Genomic DNA, 24,681 nt, shown 5'->3' on the forward strand with positions numbered 1-24,681 from the left:
GGGAATGGCGCGTGCGCGTGCGCGTGCGGGGAGGGGGGTCAGGGTGGGAGAGAGCTGCCCTTAGGGGGAGGTAAACAAGAGCAGAGACCGGACGACGAGCCCCCAGCTGGCTCTGTGGTTCCAGCTCCAGGCTCCGCTCAGTCCAAGTTCTGAGACCTGAGGGTCGCGGTTCAAAGCCAGCCCAGGGGGGAAAGCCCGGGAGACTCTGATCGCCAATGAACCACCAGAAAACCGGAAGTGGCGCTGTGGCCCAAGTGGTAGAGTGCCAGCCTTGGGCACAAAAGCTCAGGGACAGCGCCCAGGCTGTGGGCTCAAGCCCCAGGATTGGCTTGAACACACACACACACACACACACACACTCCATGAGTACCATCATCACCCATGATCACCATCCTCATCCACCCTGTGAGCGGAAAGCTTTTGGAGAGCTGGGAGCTAGAAGCCCCCTCCCCGCTTCCTTGAGGGGATGGGAAGAGAGGCGTCAGCTCCACCGCTCTCCGCAGGCGCGCGTGGGGCCGTGTTCCTTCTCAGCAACAAGTACTTTGCTCCCATTCGGTGGCCTTGCCCACCATCAGTCCACCAGGGTTCACCGGATTGGTGATGGAGAATTGTCAGGGGGCATAGAGGAAGGTGACCGGGGACCAGGGCCCCCCCCTCCCCCCCCATTGCTTGGCTTTTGGACACAGAGGCCAGTTAGGGGAACCGCACAACATCCTGTGATGGAACACGGAATACTATGCAGCCATGCCTAAGGAACTGTACGGCCGGTTCCCAACCCAGCAGTTCATCCCCTGGTCTACACAACCAAGAGATGCAGTGGGACTGCAGCTCCCCCTCCCCGCACTCTAGATCCTTCTGTCACCTCCCCTTGTCCCCACCCCCCCAGTGCCTGTGGGATGGAGTGTGACAGGCTCAGGGAGGGGGGGGCTCTTCAGTGTGGCCTCCGTTTCCTGCTCCCACCAAACATTCAGAGTTTTTGTTGTTGTTGTTGGTTGTGGGGCCTGAATTCAGGGCCTGGGCGCTGTCCCTCAACTCTTCAGCTCAAGGCCAGCGCTCTACTGCTTGGAGCCACAGCACCACTTCTGGCCTTTTCTGCTTATGTAGTGCTGAGGAATGGAACCCAGGGCCTTGTGCATGCAAGGCAAGCACTCTACCACTGAGCCACCTTCCCAGCCCCAAACATCCCAAGTTCTTGCCATGTCTAATTTGGAAAAAACAGCTGTTTTTTGTTTTTGTTTTTTTAATCCTTTTCAGGCCTGAGTTTCCAGCTTTTGGGATCAAAAGCCTCTCCCCGCCCCCCAAGTAATATCTTTGGTGCCAGGCAAAAGAGTGAGATCTGACTTGGAAAACAAACAAACTGAAAGTGAGAGGACTCAGGGCCTGGCTCAAGAGAATTGAGTGTGAGACTCAGTCTCACAAGTATGAGGCCCTGAGTTCAAATCAAAGTACACCAGGAAAAACACCAAAACCCACAGAAAACAAACCACCACTAGGATTGCCCCAGACTCAGCCAGGAGGACCAGGGCTCCAGTGTCTCCGGTTCCCAGTGGAAAGTCTATTTTGTTTGCTGAGTCAGGTGACTCCTCTGGGAGGAGTCTGGTGGCCACAGATCTGCCTTGGACCCCGACAGTGCGTTGCCCTGGTGACCCACTGCTCCCAGCTCCGGCGGGCTTCCAAGGGCCATCCTCAGATCTCAGCTTCTTGAATAGCTGGGATTACAGGCGTGAGCCACCTGGGCTGGCAGAGGAAGCTTTCTGAACCTGGAGGGCGGGGCGGGGTGGCCACAGCTGGTGGAGTGGTTTGTTGAAAGCCGAGACTTTGCTCCAGCTCCTCTGGATCTGTGTGCCCCAGTTAGCGCGCCTTTAAATTTAGCTGCTCTTCCCAGGCCAGGGGACTCCCGATCCAGGAAGCGGCTCTGGCTCTTTCCAGGAAAATGCAGCCTTGTTTGTTTGCAACCCAGCTGTGGTCTGAGTTTTTTTTTTTAAGATGGGGATCTGAGGATTGTGGTTCAAAAGTAGCCCAGGCAAGAGCTGTCTGCTATGGCTGTACTTTTGATCTCAATGATTTCTAGCTTAGGACCCGGCTAGCTCTGGACTGGGGCTCATTATGTATCCCACTCACCCCCCAGTTCCTCCTGCTCCTGGCTGCCTCCACTTTCCACCTCTCTTTTGCTCCTGACTCACAGGCTTCCATCTTGTTTTCCCCTCAAATGCTCCAGGTAGGGCCCAGCCCCAGGGCCTTTGCACATGCGGTGCCTTCCTCCTATGTGTACTTGCCCCAGCTCTTCTCAAAGCCAGCAACTTCATCATAGTCTTAGCTTGTTTAAGAGATCTTTCCTGACCACTTTCCTGTGGTCACTACTCACCATCACCGGAGCCATTGCCTGTGACCTATCTTTCTATTTTTATTTTGTCGGTTCTAGGGGCTTGAACTCAGGGCCTGGGCGCTGTCCCTGAGCTTCTTTTGTACTCTACCACTTGAGTTACAGTGCCACTTTCAGCTTTTGCTGTTAGTGGAACTGAGGAATCGAACCTGGGGCTTCATGCATGCTAAGCAACCATTCTACCACTGAGCCACCTTCCCAGCCCGCATTGGTTACTTTTGAGGTAGGGCTTTACAAGCATGGGCCAGCCTGGGCTTCAGTCTTCTATTTGTGCTTCCCTGTGCTGCTGGGGATGGCAGGTGGGGCACTCCATCCAATGTCTGAGATGGAGTCTGGTAAACTTTACTGCCTCGGCTGGCTTTGAACTGGAACCTTCCATCTTTCCCTCCCAAGTAGCTAGGAGGCTTGCATTACCTTGCCTACTTTTTTTTTTTGTCACTTGGGGGGCTTGAACTCTGGGCCTGGGCACTGTCCCTGAGCATCTCAGCTCAAGGCGAGTGCTCTACCACTTAAGCCACAGCACCACTACCGATCTTCTGGTGGTTTATTGGAGATCAGAGTCTCATGGACTTTCTTGCCCAGGCTGGTTTTGAACCGTGATCCTTAGATCGCAGCCTCCTGAGTAGCTACAATGACAGGCCTGAGCCACAGGTACCTGTCTCCTTTTTCTTTTTTCCCATGTTTAATACATTGATTGTTATTCTCCCTCATTATTAAAGCTATAAGAAATATTTCTGTGCCTTGAAATTGTGTGTGTGTGTGTGTGTGGGAATTACAAAGCAGCAAGAGAGAAATATAGTGTTATTCAGGCTCCTTTTTCTGATTTTTAACTTTTCCCGTTGGTGCAGGGCCTGGCACACCGGGGCAGGGGCCCTACCACTGTGGCACCCCCAGCTCTGCCTTCCATGCTGCTGGCCGGCCCTGCTCCTGCCTGAACGCCAGACCCACCTTTCTGAGCGGGGAGTATTTGGAAGCGCACCTTGTTGCCAAAGTCTCCCCTCCCCACCCCACAAGGTCAGGGAACTGGCTTCACCCCAAGTTTGAAGAAGTTTAGAGTCAGAGGGGAAGGGAATTTGCCCACACACTCACTGCTAATATGTTCAAGGGCCAGGCTACAGACTAAGTGTGTGGCTGTGTGAAGGGACAGCTTCTGGCTTGTCTTCCTCCTCCTCCTCCTCCTCCTTCCCCCCCCCCCCACTTCTTCTGATGTTGGTTCTAGGGCTTGATCTTAGGGCCTAGATATTTGTTTCTGGGCTCTTTCTTTCTTTTCCTTCCTTCCTTCCTTCCTTCCTCTCCCTCCTTCCCTTTTCCTTCCTTCCTTTTCTTTCTTTCTTTCTCTTTCTTTTTCTTCTCAAGGCTAGAGCCCTTGCAAGGTTTTTTCTTTTTTGTGGTTAATTGAAGTCTCATAGTCTCTTTCCTGCCTGAGCCAGCTTCGAACCTCGATGCTTTGATCCTCAGATCTCAGCTTCCTGAATGGTTAGCATTACAAGGCATGAGCCACTGTTGCCCTGCTCAGATTTTTTTTTGTGAGTGTGTGTGTGTATGAGATAATGGACACAAAACTGACCACTCCTGGCTCCAGCCATGTTAATTCAGTAATATTGAGCCCACTCACGTGGCCATGCCGTGGCCACTCCCTCGACTTTCCCTTGGCCCACACTGAATTCATTCCCCCATCAAGGCCAGCTCGCCAGCTCTCTCATTCCCCTGCTCCCGTCCTGCTCCCTGTCTTTGGAGCTGGGAGCTCCTGGGGTGGAGTCCTCCAGTGCGTGTGCTGTACCGGCTGAGCACCGTGTCCTCAAGGTCCCTCCATGCTGCAGCTGGTGCTGTCATTATTCCTTTTGCATGGCTGCCTAGTATTCCACTGTATGGACAGGCCATGGTGTTTGTCTCCGTTCACCCACCCAGAGAGGGCACTTGGGCTGTTTCCACTTTTTGGCTGCTGTGAACATGGATGTGCAAGAGTCTGTTTCCAACTTTGCTCATTAAAAAAAAAAAAAACCGTGGCAGATGCTAGTGTCCAGGATTTCAACTCCTAGCACTGTCTTTTCTATTTTCATGGGAGACTCTAGTAGTGTGAGCGAACCACTAGGCTTTACTGAAAAATTGGATGGGCCTTACAATCCAAAACCCCAGAGGGCAACCAGAGAATGGATGCAGTTATGGCGGGGGGGGGGGGGTAGGCAGACACGATTGCTGGGAGGTTTTCCTGAATGCCCGCCTGGGACTTATTTCTGCCCACACTTGGGGGTGGGGGCAGACTGCAGTGATTGGTCCCAGTGACTTCCTGTGCTGTGTGGATGACCTTGGAGACGGGAGCCCCAGACCTGTCCTTCCTCTATTCCCATCCTTGGCCCCGCCCACACGTGCATCATCCCCCTCCCTCCCCTTACTCACCGTCTCCTAGCAACAGGCCGCCTGCATCCGCAGCCTGGTCCAGGCTCTGCCTCCTCCAGGATGCTTCTATGCTGCCGCACCCCCCTCCCCCCTCCCCCCCCCCCCCCCCCCCCCGCAGGCTGGCTTCTAGTCCTTCCTGCTCTGGGGTCCCCTGCCCCATGTGAGGAGGACTGACTGGGGGGCAGGCAGGGGGATGGGAGGGGAAGGTCAGATGCGATGGTGCTTTAGGCCTTCAGTGAGCCCCATGGCCTGACAAAGTGCCCGTCTGGACCCAAGCCTTTCGCTAAGCCGCTGCTGAGAGTTTAGGCGTCTGGAGTCGCTAGGCGGGCCCGGTTAACACTTTGTCACCGGGCGGGGGTGGGGTGGGGGGTTGCTGTGTGTGGGGGGAGGTTGAGGCTGTTTGTGGTCAGGCAGCCGGGCTCTCTGCTCTTCAAGTTGCCACTGACCGCGGAGCCTGCCGTCCAGTAGCCACTGTGACCCCGCCCTCCCTCCCCGCCTCAGAGAGAGGTTCACATGATTGCTGAGGGCGTGTGTGTGTATGGGGGGGGGACACATCTCTGGCTGTTTAAGCCCTGATTGGAGAGTTATTCATCAGTTCCAGGTCTGCTTTAGACCCTGGGCCTACATGGGTCAGACAGGCAGAAGCGTTTCCCGCCACAGTGTCCTTCCGTTCATGTCTGGTGTGAAGACAGCCCACAGGGTCACATGAAGGGTGGGGGTGTGGGGGGGTTTCTGAGCAGGTGACACTGGAGTGAGGATGGCGGCAACAGCAGTGTGTGTGTGGTGGGGGAGAGGGGAAGCTGACCAGTGCAAGGGAACAGCAGGTGCCAAGGCCCTGGGGCCTGGCCTGGCTCATCCAAGATGGGTAAAGAGCTGTGGTCCACCTGGTGGAGATTTGAAGCACAGGGAGGCACCAGTGGGAGCCTTGTTTGGACTGGGGTGGGGGGTCTCATCCTGAGTGCAGTGGGTCCCTCAAGGGGGTTGACTAGGATGAAGACAAAGGAACCCAGGAGGGTTTCCTGGCCAGTGAGTTATGATGGTGAAGGAGTCCAGGGGGGTCTGGGCGTGGGGGTGGGGATCAGCTGGGCGGCAGGTGGTGACTGTGACCCCCGTGGGATGGGGGGGAGGTTGGGCTCTGTGCTCAGGATGCCTGCCCACTGTGCCCTCTCTGCCCTCCCCCGACAGCCTGAGGGGGCCCCGAGGCTCGAGGGGGGTCCTGAACGTGGCCGTTGTGACCTCTCTGCACTACTCTGACGTTTCTGGTCAGGATCCAGGGCCTGAAGGAAGCCTCTGCGGACCCGGGTCCTTCATTATGTTATGGCTGTGTCCCCCCCTCCCCCCATGGCAGCTCCCCAAGCCTGAATGCTCCTGTGTGTGTGATGTTCAGATGACGTTGTCATCGTCGTCTCCTCCTCTTCCTCCTCTCCTTCCTTCCTCCCTTCCTTCCTCTTTCTCTCTCTCTTTTCTACTTCCCTGGGGCTTGAACTAAGCCTAGGCGCTGTCCCTGAGCTTCTTTTGCTCAAGGCTAGCGCTCTACCACTTGAGCCACAGCGCCACTTCCGGCTTTTTCTGTTTCTGTGGTACTGAGGAATCGAACCCAGGGCTTCATGCATGCTAGGCAAGCACTCTACCGCTGAGCCACCTTCCCAGCCCCTGATGATTGCTTCTGGAGTGTTCACCGCGGTCCCCTGAGGGAGCCCAGGCTGTGTGTGTGTGTGTGTGTGTGTGTGTGTGTGGGGTGGGAATCAGCCACTGGGCAGCTTGGGCCCTTGGGGTGCCCAGCCTGCTCCCCCCCAGGGCGGTGGTGAAAAAGACAACCCGGGCCACACAGCACACAAGCGCCTCTCCTTTATTCCCCGTGTTTCCTTCATGTCTGGTGGCTTTACACAGATGACCAGATGCAACACCACACGCAAAGCCAGCCTGTGTCCAGAGCAATGGAGTCAGCAGCGTCAATGCTCATGGGGGGCTGGAGGTCCAAGCCTCTTCTCTCCCATGTCATTGTGAAGGAAGAAGAGGGGTGGGGGGCGGGTGGGGTGGGGGCCAGGCCCTGCTTCTGCGAGGGGGAACGTGGGGTGCACTTGCCCCAGCCCGGCACAGCTCACCACCACCGAGTGGCCCTCTCTGCGGAAGGCACTCAGGTGTGTGGGGGGGAAGGGGGGAGGGGGTCTCGGGCTGGGGTTCCACTGTGGGGGATCACAGCACTGGGGGTGGGAACAGCCAGCATTACTTTTGGGGGGTAGTGGCTGAGGGTGAGGGGTGTCCTGCCCGGGGTGCTCTCGTGCTGGCGTCCCCACGTGCCGCTGGCCTGGGGGACCTCTCCCCAGGCCCCTTCTCTGCTCTCCAGGGCCTGCGTCCACGCCCCTGGGCTCAGGACAGGCTTGTGGGTCTCGTCTGAGGGGCAGGCAGAACTGGGGGGACGGGGGAGGCCACACACTGCACAGAACACCACGGGGCGGGTTGAAAGCCAGCGGAAGTAGCAGGTTGGGGGCTGCCTGGCGGGGTGGGGGGACAGGGCCAAGGGTGGTTCCTTGTACTGGGGGGGAGAGGGGGCCGTGACTTCTCTAGCAAGTGAAGCACAATGTGTGACAAGAATCTACAGAACACGACTGGAAGGACAATGCCACCACTTGATGCCGGGGTGGGGGGTGGGGGGCGGAGGCAGGTGGCGGGCACACCCGTGTGCCCGGCTGCCTGGGTGGAGACGCGCCAAAGCCGCCGAGGGCGGGCGGGGCTCACACAGGCCCCTCGCCCCCCTTCCGGCCCCGCTTCCTCTCACCGGAGACGCCCGGGGCCTGCACCGCCTCTCTTGGCCTCTTCCGCCCGCGTGCCCCCAGCCGGCTTCGGGCTGGCAGGCGGTCCATGCCCAGCACCTTGTGGATCTGCCGGAATGCCACCATGCGCAGGGCGTGCTGCGGGCCACGACACGGGGCATTAGACACAAGCGGGGAGCCTGTCATCCTAGCTCCTCAAGAGGCTGAGATGGGAGGATCGCGGTTCAAAGCCAGCCCAGGCAGGAAAGTCCTCATAAGACTCATCTCCAATAAACTACTCAAAAAAAAAAGCCAGAGGTGGCGCTGTGGCTCACATGGTAGAGCGCTAACCTTGAGCAAAAGCAGTTCAGGGACAGCGCCCAGGTCCGGAGTTCAAGGCCCAGCATCGGCAAAAATCGATCCATCAATCAATTGGTCGTGTACTTTTCTTTTTTGGTGGTAGCAGGGTTTGAACTCGGAGCACTTGCTAGGCAGGCACTCTTCTACTTGAGCCACAACCCCAGCCTTTTACGTTTTTAGTTAGTTTTTGGAGTCATCTCAAGTTTTTGCCTGAGCTAGACTGGGACTGCCATGATCCTGTGTATACTTCCTGCACAGCTGGAATCACAGACTCACGCCAACATGCCCAGCGCATTGGTTCAGATGGACTCTTTTATCAACTTTTTCACTGGCTGGCCTTTAAACCCAATCCTCCTGATCTCTGCCTCACAGGTAGAAAGCAGCTGCCTGCCCTCTCTCTGAGTGCTTCTTAAGTGATCATGGGTAACACATGCCTAGAAGGATTGTGGCCTGTGGGGGAATTCCTCTGTACCGTGCAGATCACTGCCCCGTGGGCTGGTCCTGGGGAGGACCTGAGGCTCTAAGAACCCTAAAGCTCAACAACAACGTGTGCTGGAGCTGGGTGGCGGTGGCTTACACCTGTAATCCTGGCTACTCAGGAGGCTGAGATCTGGAGGATGGAGGTTTGAAGCCAGCCCAGGCGGGAAAGTCTATGAGACTCATTTCCAATTAACCATCAAAAAGCTGGAAGTGAAGGTGTGGTTCAAGCAGTAGCGTGCCAGTCTTGGCCAAAAAAAAAAAAAAAAAAAAAGCTCAGGGACAGTGCTCAAGGGACAAGCCATGAGTTTAAGTCTCAGTATGTGCTCATGTGCATGTGCGCAGGCACGTGCACACACACACACCCATCTGTGTTGGGTGGCCATCATTGGGGACCTTTCTTTCTGCGATCACCCACAGTCACCTGTGAAGCCCCTTTCTGTTCTATTACTTCGTTCTCACCGTGTTTCACGTATTGCCTGAAATCTCACTCCAGACCAAGATGGACTGGCTGTGCCCACATTCTGTGATGCCCAGCTCTGTGCCCCAGGGACCCAATGGCATGGGGGCGTGGCTTGGCACTGGCTGGCAGCGGGGCTGCCATGGGGTCCCTCAGAGCCCAGGCTCGAACCCTGCACTGGAGCAGTTTGCATCCTATGAGAAAGGGGTGTGTGTGGGGGGGAGTGTTGTGTGTGTGTGGCTGGAAGAGGGTCTCGCTGTGTAGCCTAGGCTGGCCTGGAACTCACGGTCCTCCGGCCAGGGCCTCCGGACTGCTGGGATTACAGGCGTGCCGCCCACCGAGGGGGCAGTGTTTTGGGTCTTGTGGATAGTCAGTCAACTGGAATGGTCACACTAGCAGAACCTCAGGGTCTGGGACTCATCCCTGCCACGGCCAGCCGTGGCCCTGAGCAGCCGGCCCAGCCCAGAGCTGGGAGCAGACCCTGGAGGGCTGCTGCGTGGCTCATCCTGCCCTGGCCTGGTGCTCGTACCTGGGCACTGGCCGTCACATCTTCCCGCTGCTGGGGAGTCATGGACTCCAGGGCGTCCGTCTGGTCTTTCTCACAGGGGTCCTGGATCCCCGGCCCACCTGTGGGAGGGAAGAGCGGGCTCAGAACGGGTCGAGGACGCCTGTGGGGGTGCCCAGTGGTGGGACGGGGCGAGGCTGCTCTTCCCCACCAGGGGAGCTCTGGTCCAGGGGGGAGGAAGAGTCTGCACTCTGCCCAGGGCACCTGTGACCCGTCTCCCCTCCTCCTCCTTCCCCAATCCACTGGACCTAACCTATGTCTGACTTCAGCTTATTTCCCTGGGGAAAAAATAGCCTATTTATTCAAATAAATTTGAATCGGGCCACTAGCTGGCCACTGTCCAAAAAGACAGGTGCTCAGTGCTGAGGGCAGGGGGGGCAGGGGAGGGGGGGCACAGGGCAGAGTCCCAGTCCGGCCGCTTGCAGTCCCGCCCCACCAGTGGGCATGTCCACAGCGAGCCCCGCCCCACCCCCATGAGGTCCCGCCCCCAGCCCTCCCCTCTTTGGTGGGCACTGACCTGGCAGGAGCGTGCCTGTGGCCACACATTCCAGGACCCGCCGCACGGCGTCCCCAGGGCTCAGGGGCTTGGCGGCGCTGCTCAGGGCCTTCTCCACCAGCAGTTCCATGGCCTGGCAGGGGGTGGAGGACACGGGGGAGGGGGAGATGCTTGGAGGCAGGGGTTGGGGGGGGAGTCCAGGGGTCTTGGGGCACGAGGCCCCTTTGGGTTTCTCTCTTCCCTCCTGCCACCCTCAGAGGCTCCCCCCCTGCTGGGGTGGGGATGGGTGTGGAGGTGGCCCCCGGGGACCTAAGTGTGTGTGTGTGGGGGGCAGGACCCTGGTGACAGCACGTGACATGGCCACTGTGCCCTCCACAGGGTGGACTAGGTGTTTTCCCCGGGCCTGGACAGTCTCTCAGACCCTGGCCTAGCAGCCGGGCTTTGGGCAGGAGGGTGGATGCCAGCGAGGGGTGGATGGAGTAGGGGGTGTTAGGGCCGCAGGACCCCCTTTGTGGCTGTGGCCCAGCGCCCCGACGCCTGCGTGTCACCTCCCTGCTCACCTGTGCTTATTTTTTTAATTTTTATTGTGAACATACTGTACAGAGGGGTTACAATTACATGGGCAAGATAATGAGTTCACCTGTGTTTATTTACACGGCGGCCCATGCTCATCACAAGCTTGGGGTTTGGGACAATGACGGTCAGACGAGGCTTGGGGGGGGCCCAAGGCTCTCTCTGTCCCCCCCCTCCCACCCCCAGGGCCTTGGGGACTCCCTCACCCTCAGTCACCTTCCCTGCTACAGCTCACGCCGGCCCCACAGGAATAGAGGGACAGGGAGTTCAGCTCGGGAGTCAGTCCCTTGTGTGTGGGGGTCCTCTTTTTTGGGGGGGAAGGGGTTCTGAGCCTCCCCAGCTGCCTTACCCAGGCTGGCAGGGCTGCCCAGGTGGGCAAGCGCCGGCACAGGTCCCGCAGGACGCGGATGACGATGACACAGGGCTGCAGGCCGCTGGCTCTGGCCTGCAGGGGGAGAGGAAGCTCAGGGTTAGCTGCTGGGCACGGACTCAGGGCTCCCTCCCTCCAGGGGGGCAGCTGGCCCTGATCTGAGGGGGAAGCCTGCGGGGGAGAGGACAAGAGGGGAGAGGGTCACCGGCCGGGTGAGCCTCAGGTTGCTGGCCAGCGGTGGCCCCCACCGCTTCGTGTGTCACGCAGTCCAGCAAGGACCAAAGTCACAATGTCAGGTGACTGCTCTCAGCAACCACTTCCGGCCAAATGAGCAGACAGCGGCGCTCAGGGTCCAGGCCAAGGCAGGGGCCGCCTGGAGTGTGGTTTTATTTTTTTTGCGGGGGGGCAGTCTCCCCTTCACCTCTCACCTGGAACCACTTGGCGTGGCGGAGGGCAGCCAGAGACTCCAGGCATCTCTCCTGACTCAGGATGTCGTCCGGCTCATCCTGAGGATCCTCCACTCCTTCTAGAAGTGGAAGGGAGTAGGCAGGGAGGCCCGCAGGTGCTGGAGAGGGGGGAGGGCGCCCAACCTTCTCCGTTCCAGCCTGGGGGAGGGCAGCTCTGGGATCTGGGGACACTTGATCTTGACCTGTCACCGTGAACCCTCATGGTAGGGCCAGAGCTCCTGATAGAAGCAGTGTGTGTGTGTGTGTGTGTGTGTGTGTGTGTGCACATGGAGGCGGGGGGGGGGGGAATCCCCTGCAGTGCAGGGAACGTGGAAGTGTGAAACCCTGGATGTGGCCTGACTTCTAGAAAGTTCCAAGAGCATCGTGGCACTGGATGGAGGATATGGGTGACCGCAATGCGTTGCTGTCCTTGTAGGCTCTGGGAGAACTGTGGCCCCGTCCCCCCGCCTCTCCCGTTATTGGGTGCAGGGATGCATGCTGGTCGTCTCAGCACTGAGGGAGACTGAGGCAGGAGGTGTGGGGGAGGCCCCGGGGACACAAAGGTCCTGGAAGGCTGCTGTGGTGACATCCTTCCAGGATGGAGGCAGAAGTGGTTCCAGGCCCTTGTACTGGGGCAGAGGGGGATGGGGAGGTGTGTGTGGGGTGCACCTTGGTTGGCAGAAGGGTCTTCACGCATCAGGGTCGAAGTGATGGACACGGTGACTTGTATCCTGGGCTCCTCGCAGGAGGAGATGACCACATTGTCTTCCGGGTCAGAGGAAATCTCGTACTTGTCCTCGGCCAAAATCTAGGTGTCAACGCAACACCAGGCAGTGTTACTTCAGCTCAGGGTCCCCATGCAGACGGATGAGGCCGAAACTGGGGTGCGCATGCTCATCTGCCCCCCACCACTTGCTGCTAGGTGCTGGGCCCCGCTTCCTAGCACCTGGCACTCCTGTGTGACTCAGATACAGTCCTAGCCCTCCAGGGGTGCACGTTAGGAGCCTCCCTATGTAAAGAGTGCCAGCAACTCAACAAGATAAGCAATCAAATGATAAATATATAGGCAAATGAACTGAGATAGTTGGTTAAAAAAAAAAAAAGACACAAAAATGACCTGTGCAACCTTTTACAAGGCAAAAATGAATGCCATGGCCAGAGAGAAGCAAATCAAATCGACAGTGAGGTGCCACTGTCACTTATGTAATGAGTCGGGCTGTGTGCCGTCCGGCCTCTAGTTCCCTGTCCCCTCCTTCCATGCTGCCTGCATTCACTCCTGAGCCAGGCCTCCCTCAGTTACATCTCCCTCCCGGTTCCTGGGCCCCTCCTGTTCAAGGCCTTCTGCAGAAAGGCAGCCCACTAAGGGCACCATTCACACACAGGGCAGAGGGGAGAGGGCACTGCTAGCTTCGTGAGGCCCTCGAGCTATGAGTTCCCAGCAAGCCAGGCCTGTACCTGAGCCTTCTTTGCAATATCCATTTTTTGGGGGGGAGGGGAGAGGTTGGTCATAGGTCTTGAACTCTGGGCCTGGGCGCTGTCCCTGAGCTCTTCAGCTCAAGGCAAACGCTCTACCACTTGAGCCACTTGAGCACCCCTTCCAGTTTTCTGGTGGTGAATTGGAGATAAGAGTCTCAGCCTCCTGAGTAGCTAGCATGACAGGCGTGAGCCACCCGGCACCTGGTGCAGTATCGATTTTATTGTGTGGTAGGCTCAGGGACTGTGTGATGAAGTCACTGACATCGGACCATGTCACAGCCCTGCTTCAAACCCTCGACAGTTCCCACTTCCCTGAGAATGCCGTCCTGTCCCTTTGCACGGCCTTCAGGCCTGGCTTGGTCCAGGGCCTCATCCCTTGCACTCACCTCTCCTGTTCTGCCTACAGCCTGGGCAGGTGCTGGTCCTTCTGTGTAGAATACCAACCTCCCTCAGACTTCAGGTCATCCTGTCCTCTGCTAGGGAGGGACCCTGTCCCCAGGGCCTCCCCGCTCTCCCCATCTGTGATCTACCTGGTGTTAAGTTCTTCACAGAAGGTCAAGGGAAGGTTGGGGTGCCAGTGTAGTAACTATCTACCCTGAGGTCTGTCTAGCTCCCATGAGTAACCCCTGGAGAGGAGGGGTGTTTCCAGGCCCTGAGGTTAGACAGAACTGGAAGAAGACACAGCTCTGAGATTGGGTTGTTTTCTCTGGGATTGAACTCACTCGTTCGGCTGGAATTCTATCCCTCAGCTGCGTCTCTCACCCTTTTTGCCTGAGTTTACTATTATTACTATGATTATTATTATCATTGTTGTTGTTGTGTCACTTCTGTGCTTAAACTCAGGTCCTGGGCACTGTCCCTGAGCTTTTTTTTGCCCAGGGCTAGTATACTCCCATTTGAGCCACAGCACCGCTTCTGGCTATTTGGTGGTTAATTGGCGAGAAGAGTCTCATGGATGCTGCTGTCCAGGCTGGCTTTGAACTGTCATCCTCAGATCTCAGGTTCTAAGAAACTGGGATTACAGGTGGGAGCCACCAGTACCTTGATTACTATTACTATTATTGTTTTCTGTGTGACAGTTTGGGGATTGAACTCAGGCCTGGGCGCGATCCTTGAGCTCTTTTGCTCAAGGTGAGCGCTCTACCACTTGAGCCACAGCACCACTTCTGGTTTTCTATTAGTTTATTGGAGATAAGAGTCTCATGGACTTTCCTGCCTGGGCTGGCTTTGAACCATGATCCTCAGATCTCAGCCTCCTGAGTAGCTAGGATGACAGGCGTGAGCCACCAGTGCCTGGCTTAAAAAAAAAAAACGATGCTGCATTCACACCTGGCAGGATGTGAGGGTTGTTTGGGAGGGAAAGGATCATGGAAGAAGGGCACAGCAGTATGGCCACCCTTACCAGGAGCTGCTCAGGCAGCCTCTCTGCGATCTCCTGCACCAGGGCACGCGTGGGCTTCTGGGAGCAGAGAAGGGCCAGCTTCACGCTCCGGTCCCCCCGAAGGACGAGGCCTTTCGCCAGGATGCCGACACGCATGACGCCTTTCAGGGCCCGAGGGCCGCTGTGGAGACAGAGCCAGAGATGCACCATCAGGGCAGGGGAGCCTCGGTTTCCTCATCTGTCAAGTGAGACTCTGGCCCTTCTGACAGGGCGTTCCCCCCCCTCCATTAGGAGGGAGTGAAAGTTATGCCAGGTCATTGTGTGCACACAGGTCATTGTGTGCACACAGGTCACTGTGTGCACACAGGTCATTGTGTGCACACAGGTCATTGTGTGCAAGGGACAGTGATGTTGGAATCCACAGATTTCTCCCCCGCCGTCCCCCAGCATGCTCTGTGGCCTGTATGACATCTGTGGGTGACTTGAGCCATAGCTCCATTTCTGGCTTTTTCTTGGAGGGGGTAATTTATTGGAGATAAAGAGTCTTATGGACTTTCCTGCCTGGGCTGGCTTTGAACCACTGATCCTCAGACCTCAGCCTCCTGAGTAGCTAGGATTATACGTGTGAGCCACCAGCGCCCGGCTCAAGGGTTCATTTTGTGCTGGGCTAACTTGGGTGGAGGACACTCGGGCGCCCATGAAGACACGAGGGTGGGGGTGGGGAGGACGCCTGTGGTGACCTGAGGCCTGGACACCCCAATGGCTCCTGCCAGGCCCCTCTGAGTGTGGGTCCATGTGTGTGAATTGTTCCCATAGGCACATCTACAGGATGGAGAGTACATCTGTGGGTCTGTTAAACTAACAGGGGGCAAGGGTTCAATGGGGCTCAACTTTTGGTGTGGGAAGATGAGTAAGTTCTGAGATGGATTGGGAGGGGGTGGTGGCTGCACAGCCACGTGACCGTGACAAATGACACCCAGTGATATACACTTGAATGAGTCTGGCACCAGTGGCTCATGCCTGCAATCCTAGCTATTCAGGAGGCTGAGAGGGGAGGATCGCAGGTGGAGACCAGCTGGGAAAGAAAGTCCATGGGGCTCTTATCTCTAATTAACCACCAAAGTGGAGCTGTGGCTCAAGTGGTAGAGCGCTGGCCTTGAGTGAGAAAGCTCAGGGATGGCTCCCAGGCCCACGTTCAAGCCCCAGTATATACTTTCTCTCTCTCTCTCTCTCTCTCTCTCTCTCTCTCTCACGCGCACACACACACACACAGAGTTAAAAACAGCTGGGGCGTGGCTCAGGTGGGAGGAGAGTATCTCACGTGGGATGGCTAGTGGTAGAGTGATTGCCTAGAAAGTACCAGGCTCTGAGTTCAAATTCCAATGAAACCAAAAAGAAAAGTTAAGACGAGAACTTTTAGGTGGTGTACATTTTACCGCTAAAGAAAGGAAATGAAGATGACGCTGCTACCCAGGGAGGAAGGGCTTGGGAGAGCTGAGCTCCCCAGGCCATCGAGTCGTGTGGTAGGTATGACCTGAGGACTCTGCCTGCGTCCTTAGGGCTGTGGCTCATGTGGATGCGGGTGGATTGTGGCTGGCTCTGTGACGGCTCGCGACGTGGGGAGTCGGGGTACCGTCTCCCCGGCTTCCCTCTGCTCACGAAAAACAGGTTCTGCAAAATGTCAGCTTTCTGTGTCCTTCCTTCCTTCTTTCTTTCTTTCCTTTCTCCCTCCTCTTCCTTCTTCCTTCCCCCTCCCTCCTTCTCTTCCTTCGCCACTTCCCCTTTCTCTTCCTCCTTCCTTCCTTCCTTTCTCTCTCCTTCCTTCCTTTCTTCCTACCTTCCTTCCTTCCTTTCTTTCTTTCTCTCCCTCTTTCTCTCTTTCTTTCTTGTCCGTACTGGGGCCTGAACTCAGGGCCCGGTGCTTTCCCTTGGCTTTAATGCCCAAGGCCGGTGCTCTTGGGCCTAAGCCACAGCTCCCCCTCCAGTGCATTTGTGTTTTTGGGGGTGGGGTCTCCATGTGCTGTCCAGGCTGGTCCCAAACTCCTTGCTCATGCCATCCCCCATCTCAGTCTTCCAAGCGGTGGACTGCAGTCACTGTGTGTCTCTGGGGACCTGTGGCGTGGGGACCCTGGCTCACGGAGCAATGAGGACTGGAACCTGGCTTTGCTCTGGGGGGGGTGGTGGTGGTGGTGGTGGCATTACCTGTGTTCATAGCCCTCCTCCTCTGCCCTCTCCTGCTCCTCCTCAGCTAGCATGTCAGACACCATGCGGAGGGCCCGTTCCACGTGGGACACGGTCTTCTGGATGGCTTCCAGTTCCTCCTCCGTGGGGTAGATAGTGGCGTGCTTGCCCATGACGTGGCGGTCATCACTGGACTCCGGCCGGCGCTTGGGCTGGGGGGGAGGGGAGCCTCTGTCAGTGGGTCTCATACGAAGGGCATGGGGGATGGGGGTATGGGACAAAAGGGCCAGGCTGTGTCCTAGTGGTGGACAGCAATCAGAAGACACAGAAGGGGCCCTGGGGCCAGGCTGGAATGAAGGAGCCACAGCAGGTGGACAGCAGTGATTGGAGGTGAGGTATCCAGCTCATGGGGGGTGCCGTGGCGGAGCCTGAGAGCCGTGGGGTGGGGTGGTGGAGCAGAGGCCTGAGCCTTGCTGACTCAGGGGCCTTGGTCTGAGTGGGGGGGGCGGTCTGGTGCTTCCCCTTTGGTCCACACCAGAGGTAGGGTGCAAATTGAGTCTCCCTCACATCCAGCCCAGAGTCCAAGCCACAGAATGCCACCTCTCCCTACACCTCGAAGCCCAGGAGGAGATGGGGGTCTCTCAAGAATTGGGAGACATTTCACACGGGCACCCGGCACCCACCTGACGTGGGGCTGAGGGCGTGGCCTGGCTGCTGGTACTGGGCCCCGGGGCCCAGGACGGTGCCGCGGCGGGCAGCTCCTGCTCCGGGGGCTGCGGCTCCTCCGCCCGCTTGCAGCGCTCTTCATGATCCCTGCGGGGACCAGAGGGAACCGAGGGCTGGGACGCTGCCCTGGGGCCCCTGGTGTGGTGGGCAGTGCCTGGCACTGAGGGTGCTTTGCATGCTGCCTGCTTGTGGGAGACTGAGGCAGGAAGGCCAGAGGTTGGCGGCAGCCACGCCCTGGGGGCATAGAAGAGGCCTTGGGCTGGACCACTGTGCCGTGGGACCATTCTGTGGCCTGCCCTGCTTGGGTTTGCTGAGGCCGGGCGCTGGGAAGGCAGACATTGTGCAGGAGCACGCTGAGGGGCTCTTGAAGGGTGGGGCAAAGTGTGTGGCAGTCAGGGAGCATCAGAGATGCTGGAGGGAGGGAGACAAGGGGCCCCAGGCTCCCGTCCATGACTGTCCCCCCCGCCCCACTGTCCACTGTCCAATGCCTGGATGGACTTGGGTCTGAGCTAGGCTGGGGGAGGGGAGTGGCCCCACACGTGTGCTGGGTGCTGTGGCCAGGCGTGTGCGTGCGTGTGCGTGTGTGTGCGTGGGGGACTGCGGGTACCTCAGGTCCATGCGCCAGCGCTGTCGCATGTCCTCCAGCTTCTTCTGGGTCACCTGCCTCTGCCGGTGCAGCTGCTCGGCCAGCGCCTTCTGCAGGCGGACGTTGGGCCCCGAGGCGATGGGAAGGCTGGGGTCCACTTTCCTCTGCAAAGGCAAGGAGGCGGGGTTACCCAGGGAGGCCCCTGGCTGCTGCCCTCCGGCTGCTCTGCACCCTAAAGGGAATAGGGGTCAGTGGGTACTCAGGGGAGCAAGCGTCAGGATGACGCAGCTCACAGCAGTGGCACGTGAGTGGTCTGCGTTTCCGACTAGGGGCCGGGACAGGATGGTCACAGGCCTCGGAACAGCAAACGCACATCCGGAGCAACATGGCCTTAGTGACTCATGGCGCTGAGCTGAAGCGTGTGCGCAGCCCGTGGCAGCCGCTGTGCCACGGGTGCTGTGTGGGGCTGTGTCGGTGAAGAGCGCGGTGGTTGTGGAAGGGAGCTTGCTGACGATCCAGTAACACGGCTGCCCCCAAAATCACACAGCAAGGGATGAAACCAGCTACTGGGACCATCCAAAGGTTTCTTATGGAGTTGGCCGCCCTCCCACCTGCTTTATAAATCTGCTTCTAAGTTTTCTGTGTGGCCAGATTTGAAGATACTTTCCAAAATAGATACCAGCTGGGCGCTGGTGCCTCACGCCTGTCATCCTAGCTACTCAGGAGGCTGAGATCTGAGGACTGTGGTTCAAAGCCAGCCCAGGTAGAAAAGTCCCCGTGAGATTCTTATCTCCAATGAACCACCAGAAAACCAGAAGTGGTGCTGTGGCTCAGAGTGGTAGCACCCAGGCCCTGAGTTTGAACCCCACAAACAACAACGATATAAAACAGATACCATTGATTCACATACAACCCACCCATCTACCTGCTCATCCATCCATTTGTCCATCTGTCTGTCCATCCACTTACACACTCTATTCACCCTCACCCTTCCTCCTTTCCTTCCTTCCTCTTCCCTTTCTTCCTTACCTTTTTCCCTCCCTCTCTTCCTTCCGTCCATCTATGTATCCATCCATCCATCCCTCCCTCCCTCCCTCCCTCCCTCCCTCTATCCACTGATCTGTTCCTCCATCTATTGGTCCCTTGGTTCCTGATTCTTGTGTAGGCAGTGGATGAGGGGCTGACCCAGGACATGGGTATGGGTGTGTGTGTGTGTGTGTGTGTGTGTGTGTGTGGTAACCACTGCTTCTGAGGAGGAGCAGGAGGGGCTGAGAGGCAGCATCCACAGCTAAAGGAGCCAGGGTTGATGGTGCCCACCAAGCTATGGTGCTTAGCAGCTCTGCAGTGCAGCACTTTGGAGAACAGGCAGGTCTAGGGCGCCCTCCGCAGAGCTGGAGCAGAGAGGCTGGGGCGCAGTGGCCCATGGGGCCTGGGGGTGTCACCCAGCGCTCTGCTCACATGAAGATGCTCCTGGAGATGTCGCATGGAGACGCCATGATGAAGAACACAGAAGTTCTCCCCCCCCACCCACCCAGAGAAGAGACTCAGGCGCAGAGGTGGGTGTCTGTTCCAGCTCCCCGCTAGGCCCCTGGGATGGTGCTTTGCACCCCCAATGGACACACCCTGTACTGCAGCCGGTGGCGCCGCCCGGTCACATGCATGTCCTTGGCATTGAGATCGTTGAAGTTGCATTCGCACAGCTTGCAGCGGAAGCGAATCAACTTCCCTTCATCATTGCACACCTAGGACACGAAACATGGTGGAGACATTGGTCGGGTGGCATTGTGCCCCAGCTCGATGCTGCTCCTGTGTGTTTCCCCCACTGATCCACCTGGAGGGAATGGCCACCGTCCCGGGAGGCTGTCCTGGGGCCCAGCCTCTGCCCACCATTCGCCCTCTGTGGTCTCTACCCTTCCTCTGTATCTGATCTTAACTCAGCCACACACTCTACCTCCCCCCTCTTTTCCCCCGGTAGCCCAGTCTTAACTGTTGTAACTGGACAAAATGCCAGATGTAGCCAGACACCAGTGGCTCACGCTTATAATCCTAGCTACTCAGAGGCTGAGATCTGGGGATCGTGGTTCTAATTCAGCACGCTCATGTGCATATGGGTGCGGGGACATACACGTTGCCAGCCTGGGGCTGCACTGAGTATTCTAGCATTGGCAATGCTTATAGAGCTACACAAGGGGACAAGGTCTGGAAATCTCCCCTTGGGGTGGGGTTCGGGAAGCTCTCAGAACCTGACCTGAGCAGGTCCTGGCTGGCACTGGGGCTCTGCTGCCCATGGCCGCTGCCTACCTCCTCCACGAAGTCGGTGCCCACTGGCTCTGCCTCCCAGCAGTCCCTCGGGGCAGGCTCGGCATGGCCCCCTCGACCTGCATTGGGTCTCTCCGCATTGGGTCTCTCCGCATTGGGTCTCTCCACGTTAGGTCTCCCCGCCTGGGAGTGCGATTCAGAAGATCCTGGAAAGGGACAGCTGTGTGACCCTGGCTAGAAACAACCCGGGGCCTCCTCCATCCCTCCCTCCCAACCCCTGCAGCTGGGCTTGCCCTGGGCCAGCTGATAAAGATTCCACATGGAGTCAGCCGTGTCAAAGCACAATGAATGGGGTGAGGGAGGCCTACAGCGGCCAGGCTCTGTAATGGGAGTTGCAGAATGATCACGAGGACTCGGGCTGCTGGCCTCAGCAAGTGGCCAGGGGTCTGTTCTTCACACAGGAGCCGTGACACTCACCTCGAGGGTCCGTCACCTCTGAAAGCACCTGTGAACTTTATTATTATTAATAGTAGTATTTTGTGCCGGTCCTGGGGCTTGAACTCAGGGCCTGGGTGCTACCCTGGAGCTTTTGTGCTCAAGGCCAACGTTCTACCACTTGGAGCCACAGCTCCACTTTTTGTTTTCTGGTGGCAATTGGAGATAAGAGTCTCAACAACACTTCCTGTCTGGGGTGGCTTTGAACTGTGATCCTCAACTCTCAGCCTCCTGAGTAGCTAGGGTTATGGGTGTGAGCCACCAGTGCCAGGCTTCAAAACAGCTTTCATGGGGTTCTGGCTCACAGGAAAGCTCCAACTTTTCCTTTGTTTCCAGAAACCATGGCACCAGACCTTGTGCACGGAGATCAGACAGGTCCATCTTATCCATCGTTTATCCCCAAATGCAAGTTGATTTGTTGCTCAGTCTTTGTTTATTTGTTTATTGGTGTTGATTGGTTGGCTTGGTTATTGTAGGTGTTTTGATTTGTTTTGAGACAAATAGCCTAGGCTGCCTGAAACTCATGATCCTCTGCCTTAGTCTCTCATGTGCTGGGGTTACAGGTGTGTACCACCATGTCTAGTCTTATATCTGTTTTTGCGTAGCTTGGACATACTTTCATGACAGCTAAGGCCAATTTGAGTCCATGATGTGGAGCCCTGGGTTTGGGTAGCTAGCTGGCTTGCAGAAGCCACCAGGGTATAAGGTCCCTCTAGTCTTGAGTTAATCTGCCAGGAGACAGTGGGTAGACCAAAGGTCATACCGTCCCTTAAGGCAAATTTAGGTGGCCTCTGGAGAGAGAAATTTCTTTATCAAAGCTCCTTGCTGGGTGTGGCGGCCGTACCTGTAATACTAGCCCTAGACAAGGGCTGGAGGATGGAAGGTTTGAGGTCAGCCTGGGCTCCACTGCCGTAGCCTGTCCTCAAACCAATCAACCAAGAGCTGGGGGGGATATTCAGTGCTTGCTTAGCACGTGCAAGGCCCTGGGTTCTGTCCCCAGCACCTCCCCCGCCCTCCCCCGAAAAAACCCCCCACAACAACACCCAACCAGACAAACAAAAATAATCCATGCCGCTATTCATCTAGGAAACTGGTTGCTGAAGGCAAACATAAAATGTGCGCTGGGTTCCCCACCCACGTGGGAATTCCGTCTCCACAGCCAGCTGAGGAGCTTGGGCCAGGGATGTGGGCACAAGCACACCATCCACTAGGGGGAGGAGCTGGGAGGCACAATGGGGTAATGGGCCAGGAGCTGTCAGCTGGGTGAGGGAACCTCAAAACTCCACTGGGGAGCCAGTGGCTCCTGCCTGTCAGTCCAGCTACTGAGGAGGCTGAGAGCTGAGGATTGAAGCCAGCCCGGACAGAGGAGTCCATGAAATTCTTGTCTCCAATGAACCAGCAAAAAGCCATAAATAGAGCTACAGCTCAAGGGGTAGAGCACCATCCTTGAGCACAAAAAACATCAGGTTCAAGCCCTGTGTACACACACACACACACACACACACACACACACACACACACACACACACACTTCTAGCCTCCTATCCAATCTGGATCTTAAATTCCTGCCCGAGACCACGTGGTCCCTGGAACACGTGTACAAATCTAGGCAACGCAATTGGAGGACGGCGCGGGCACGAGGGGCAGGCTGGACATGCACGTGCATGCACTGGGAGTATCGTGGCGATTCCTACCGTTGTGCCGGGGTGCCTGGCCCCTGGCTGGCCTGCTGGGATTGAGCCCGCTGGAGTGGGCTTCACCAGGGGCGCCCAGTTCACGGGTGGAGGTGGAGTTCCTTGGCACGGGCTCAATGGTGGGAATCGGCTTCCCCAGCCTGGTGTGCAGCTTGTAGACCTGTTAACACATGCCACGCCTATCAAGAGCCACCTTCAGTACCAGGCAGGGCAGCCTGAGGGTGCGCAGGGGAGAGGTGAGGAGTGCAGTGGCTTTGTCCTGGAGCAGGGGTGCAGGGGGGGAGGAGGGGGCAGAGGGGAGGGCTCACTCTGAATTTCCTCCCCACTCTCTGCAGAAGAGCCCTTGCAATGATTTTCTTAATTCCAGTAATACTCTTCCTCCGACTTCATGGTACTGACAAGCCTCTGCCTGTGGCGTCTTTGCCTCTTGGTGCCCAGGCCCAGAGAGGCCTCAGCAAGTGTGTGTGACTGACGTGGGGTTAGGGGTTGCCAGCTAAGATGGATGCATGCACAGGATCCTGGGAGATGGTAAGTCTGGGTAAGAAGTGCACATAGCTGGGCATGGGGGTGAACACCTATAATCCCAACCCTCAGGAGGTGGAGGCAAGAGGCTTACAGCTTTGAGGCTAGCCTGGTCTATATATACCAGTCCCCTGTCACAACCACCTTGTCTCTCCCTGTCCCCCAGCAAAAAAGGCCCAGGTACTAGTGGCTCACACCTGTAATCCTAGCTATTCAGGAGGACTGAGACTTGAGGATCACTGTTTGAAGCCAGTCTGGGTAGAAAAGTCTGTGAGACTCTTATCTCTAGTGAACCAGCAAAAGGCTAGAAATGGAGCTGTGGCTCAAGTGGTAGAGCACCAGCCATCAGTGAGAAAGATAAAGGACAGTACCTAGGCCCTGAGTTCAAGCCCCGGTACTGGCACATACACTCTCATATACAACAGACAAATAATGTGCGCAGGTCTGGGTATGAGCTGGCCATGACCCTCATGCGCTTCCGGCCCCCTCCTGGCCTCTGCCGTCCATGCCAACTACCATGTCAGACATGACTGCCAGCTCTGAGTCTTTGACTCTCATACCTCAGATCTGTCCTCAACCCCACGTAACCGAGACCATGTCACCCCCAAATTATTTCCAGAACAAGTCCCAACCTGGGGCTGGTCCAACCCCCCCCCCCCCCCCCCCCCCCCGCTCACCCCAACCACCAACCACACTCCACTTGCTGCCGGGGCTCCTGGTTTCCAATCTCTCCCATTCTCTGTGCCACCTAGCTTAATTTTTCAGGGGTTCACCCTGGTACTAGGGATTCTGCCCTGAGTTGGGCCAGAGACTGAGGCCCGGGGTGAACCTAGGAGTGAATGGGGGGAGAAGCTAGGGACAGATTGGAAGTGGAGCCCCTATGCAAAGGCCCAGGGGCAGGAGGATGTGAGGTAGGTGGGCCTCCAACACCTGCGTGTTTGTTGTTGGGGAGTGGGACAGGGCCTGCTCAGTGAGCAGCTGTACCTAGGCAGATGTCCCGTGTGTGTGTGTGTGTGTGTGTGTGTGTGTGTGTGTATGTGAGTGTGTGTGTGTGTGTGTGTGTGTGTGTGTGTGTGGTGGTGGCCCGGGGGGTGGGGGTGGGGGGTTCTTTCCTTCACTACACAGGTGAGCCCGCCACACCCACCCTTCAACAGTGCTGCCACTTGGGGGCGCTGTGCCACTGCCATTTCCAAGGGGCCCGGGTTCCTTCCTACCTTCTTGTGCTTAGCTCCCCGGATGTGGGCGGCGTAGGCGTCCGCCCCGGTGCAGGACACAGAGCACAGGTCACAGTGCAGCTGGCCCTGCACAGCGCCGCTGGACTGGGCGCCCGCCCTCTGGGCCGCCTCCTTCTTCCGGTGCCTCTGTCCTTCCAGGTGGTCCCGGTAGGTCTGCGGTAGAGGGGGAAGGAGGCCTCAGTGAGGGGTCACACACATCTGGCAGGAGCCCAGGAGAGACAGGAGGATAGCACCCCCCCCCCCCTCCCCGCCACCTGCTGGTGCTGGAGAAGTGTAACTGTCACTTTTTATTTTTCCTTTGGTGTCAGTCCTGGGGCTTGAACTCAGGTCTGGGTGCCCTCCATTCGCTTTTTTTTTTGGGTCCGGTCGTGGGGCCTGAACTCTGGTCCTGGGCGCTGTCCCTCAGCTCTTCAGCTCAAGGCAAACACTCTACCACTTGAGCCACAGCGCCACTTCTGGCTTTTTCTGCTTATGTGGTGCTGAGGAATGGAACCCAGGGCCTTGAGCATGCAAGGCAAGCGCTCTACCACTGAGCCACCTTCCCAGCCCCTTTTTTTTTTTTTAAGTTTTTAATTTTTATCCTCCAGGTTGGTTGCTCTAACACTTGAGCCACAGCTCCACGTCTGGCTTTTTCCTGGCTAACTGGAGATAAGAGTCTCACAGACTTCTCCTTCCCTGGGCTGGCTTTGCGTCACTGTCCTCAGATCTCAGCCTTGTGAGCTGCTAAGACCATAGGCTGTGACTGTCACTTTTATTAGACTCAGAAGCTGAGGCTGAAAGGCATAAATCAGGTTTCCTCTTTTCTAACAATAGAAAGCATCCTTGTCTCAGCACACTTTTAGCTTA

General features: G+C 57.2%; 1 protein-coding gene across 1 annotated transcript in view; it reads right to left on the reverse strand.

Annotated features, from left to right (window-relative positions):
* Window positions 1–6,613: 6,613 nt before the first annotated feature.
* Zfr2 (zinc finger RNA binding protein 2) overlaps window positions 6,614–24,681 on the reverse strand; it is a 37,264-nt gene continuing 19,196 nt past the window's right edge. The window contains exons 4-17 of the mRNA XM_042694028.1: window positions 23,815–23,988; window positions 22,079–22,238; window positions 19,932–20,095; window positions 19,253–19,372; window positions 17,652–17,794; window positions 17,002–17,131; window positions 16,340–16,530; window positions 14,159–14,318; window positions 11,950–12,088; window positions 11,263–11,360; window positions 10,814–10,909; window positions 9,913–10,024; window positions 9,360–9,457; window positions 6,614–7,692 (exon numbers count right to left, since the gene is read on the reverse strand). Coding sequence (XP_042549962.1) covers window positions 7,516–7,692; window positions 9,360–9,457; window positions 9,913–10,024; window positions 10,814–10,909; window positions 11,263–11,360; window positions 11,950–12,088; window positions 14,159–14,318; window positions 16,340–16,530; window positions 17,002–17,131; window positions 17,652–17,794; window positions 19,253–19,372; window positions 19,932–20,095; window positions 22,079–22,238; window positions 23,815–23,988 — 1,962 coding nt within the window. The 3' untranslated portion in view covers window positions 6,614–7,515. The remainder of the gene's footprint in view (window positions 7,693–9,359; window positions 9,458–9,912; window positions 10,025–10,813; window positions 10,910–11,262; window positions 11,361–11,949; window positions 12,089–14,158; window positions 14,319–16,339; window positions 16,531–17,001; window positions 17,132–17,651; window positions 17,795–19,252; window positions 19,373–19,931; window positions 20,096–22,078; window positions 22,239–23,814; window positions 23,989–24,681) is intronic.

Source organism: Dipodomys spectabilis, unplaced genomic scaffold (assembly GCF_019054845.1).
Source record: "Dipodomys spectabilis isolate Male_0828 unplaced genomic scaffold, ASM1905484v1 ptg000173l, whole genome shotgun sequence".
In the NCBI taxonomy this organism is placed as follows: domain Eukaryota; kingdom Metazoa; phylum Chordata; class Mammalia; order Rodentia; family Heteromyidae; genus Dipodomys; species Dipodomys spectabilis.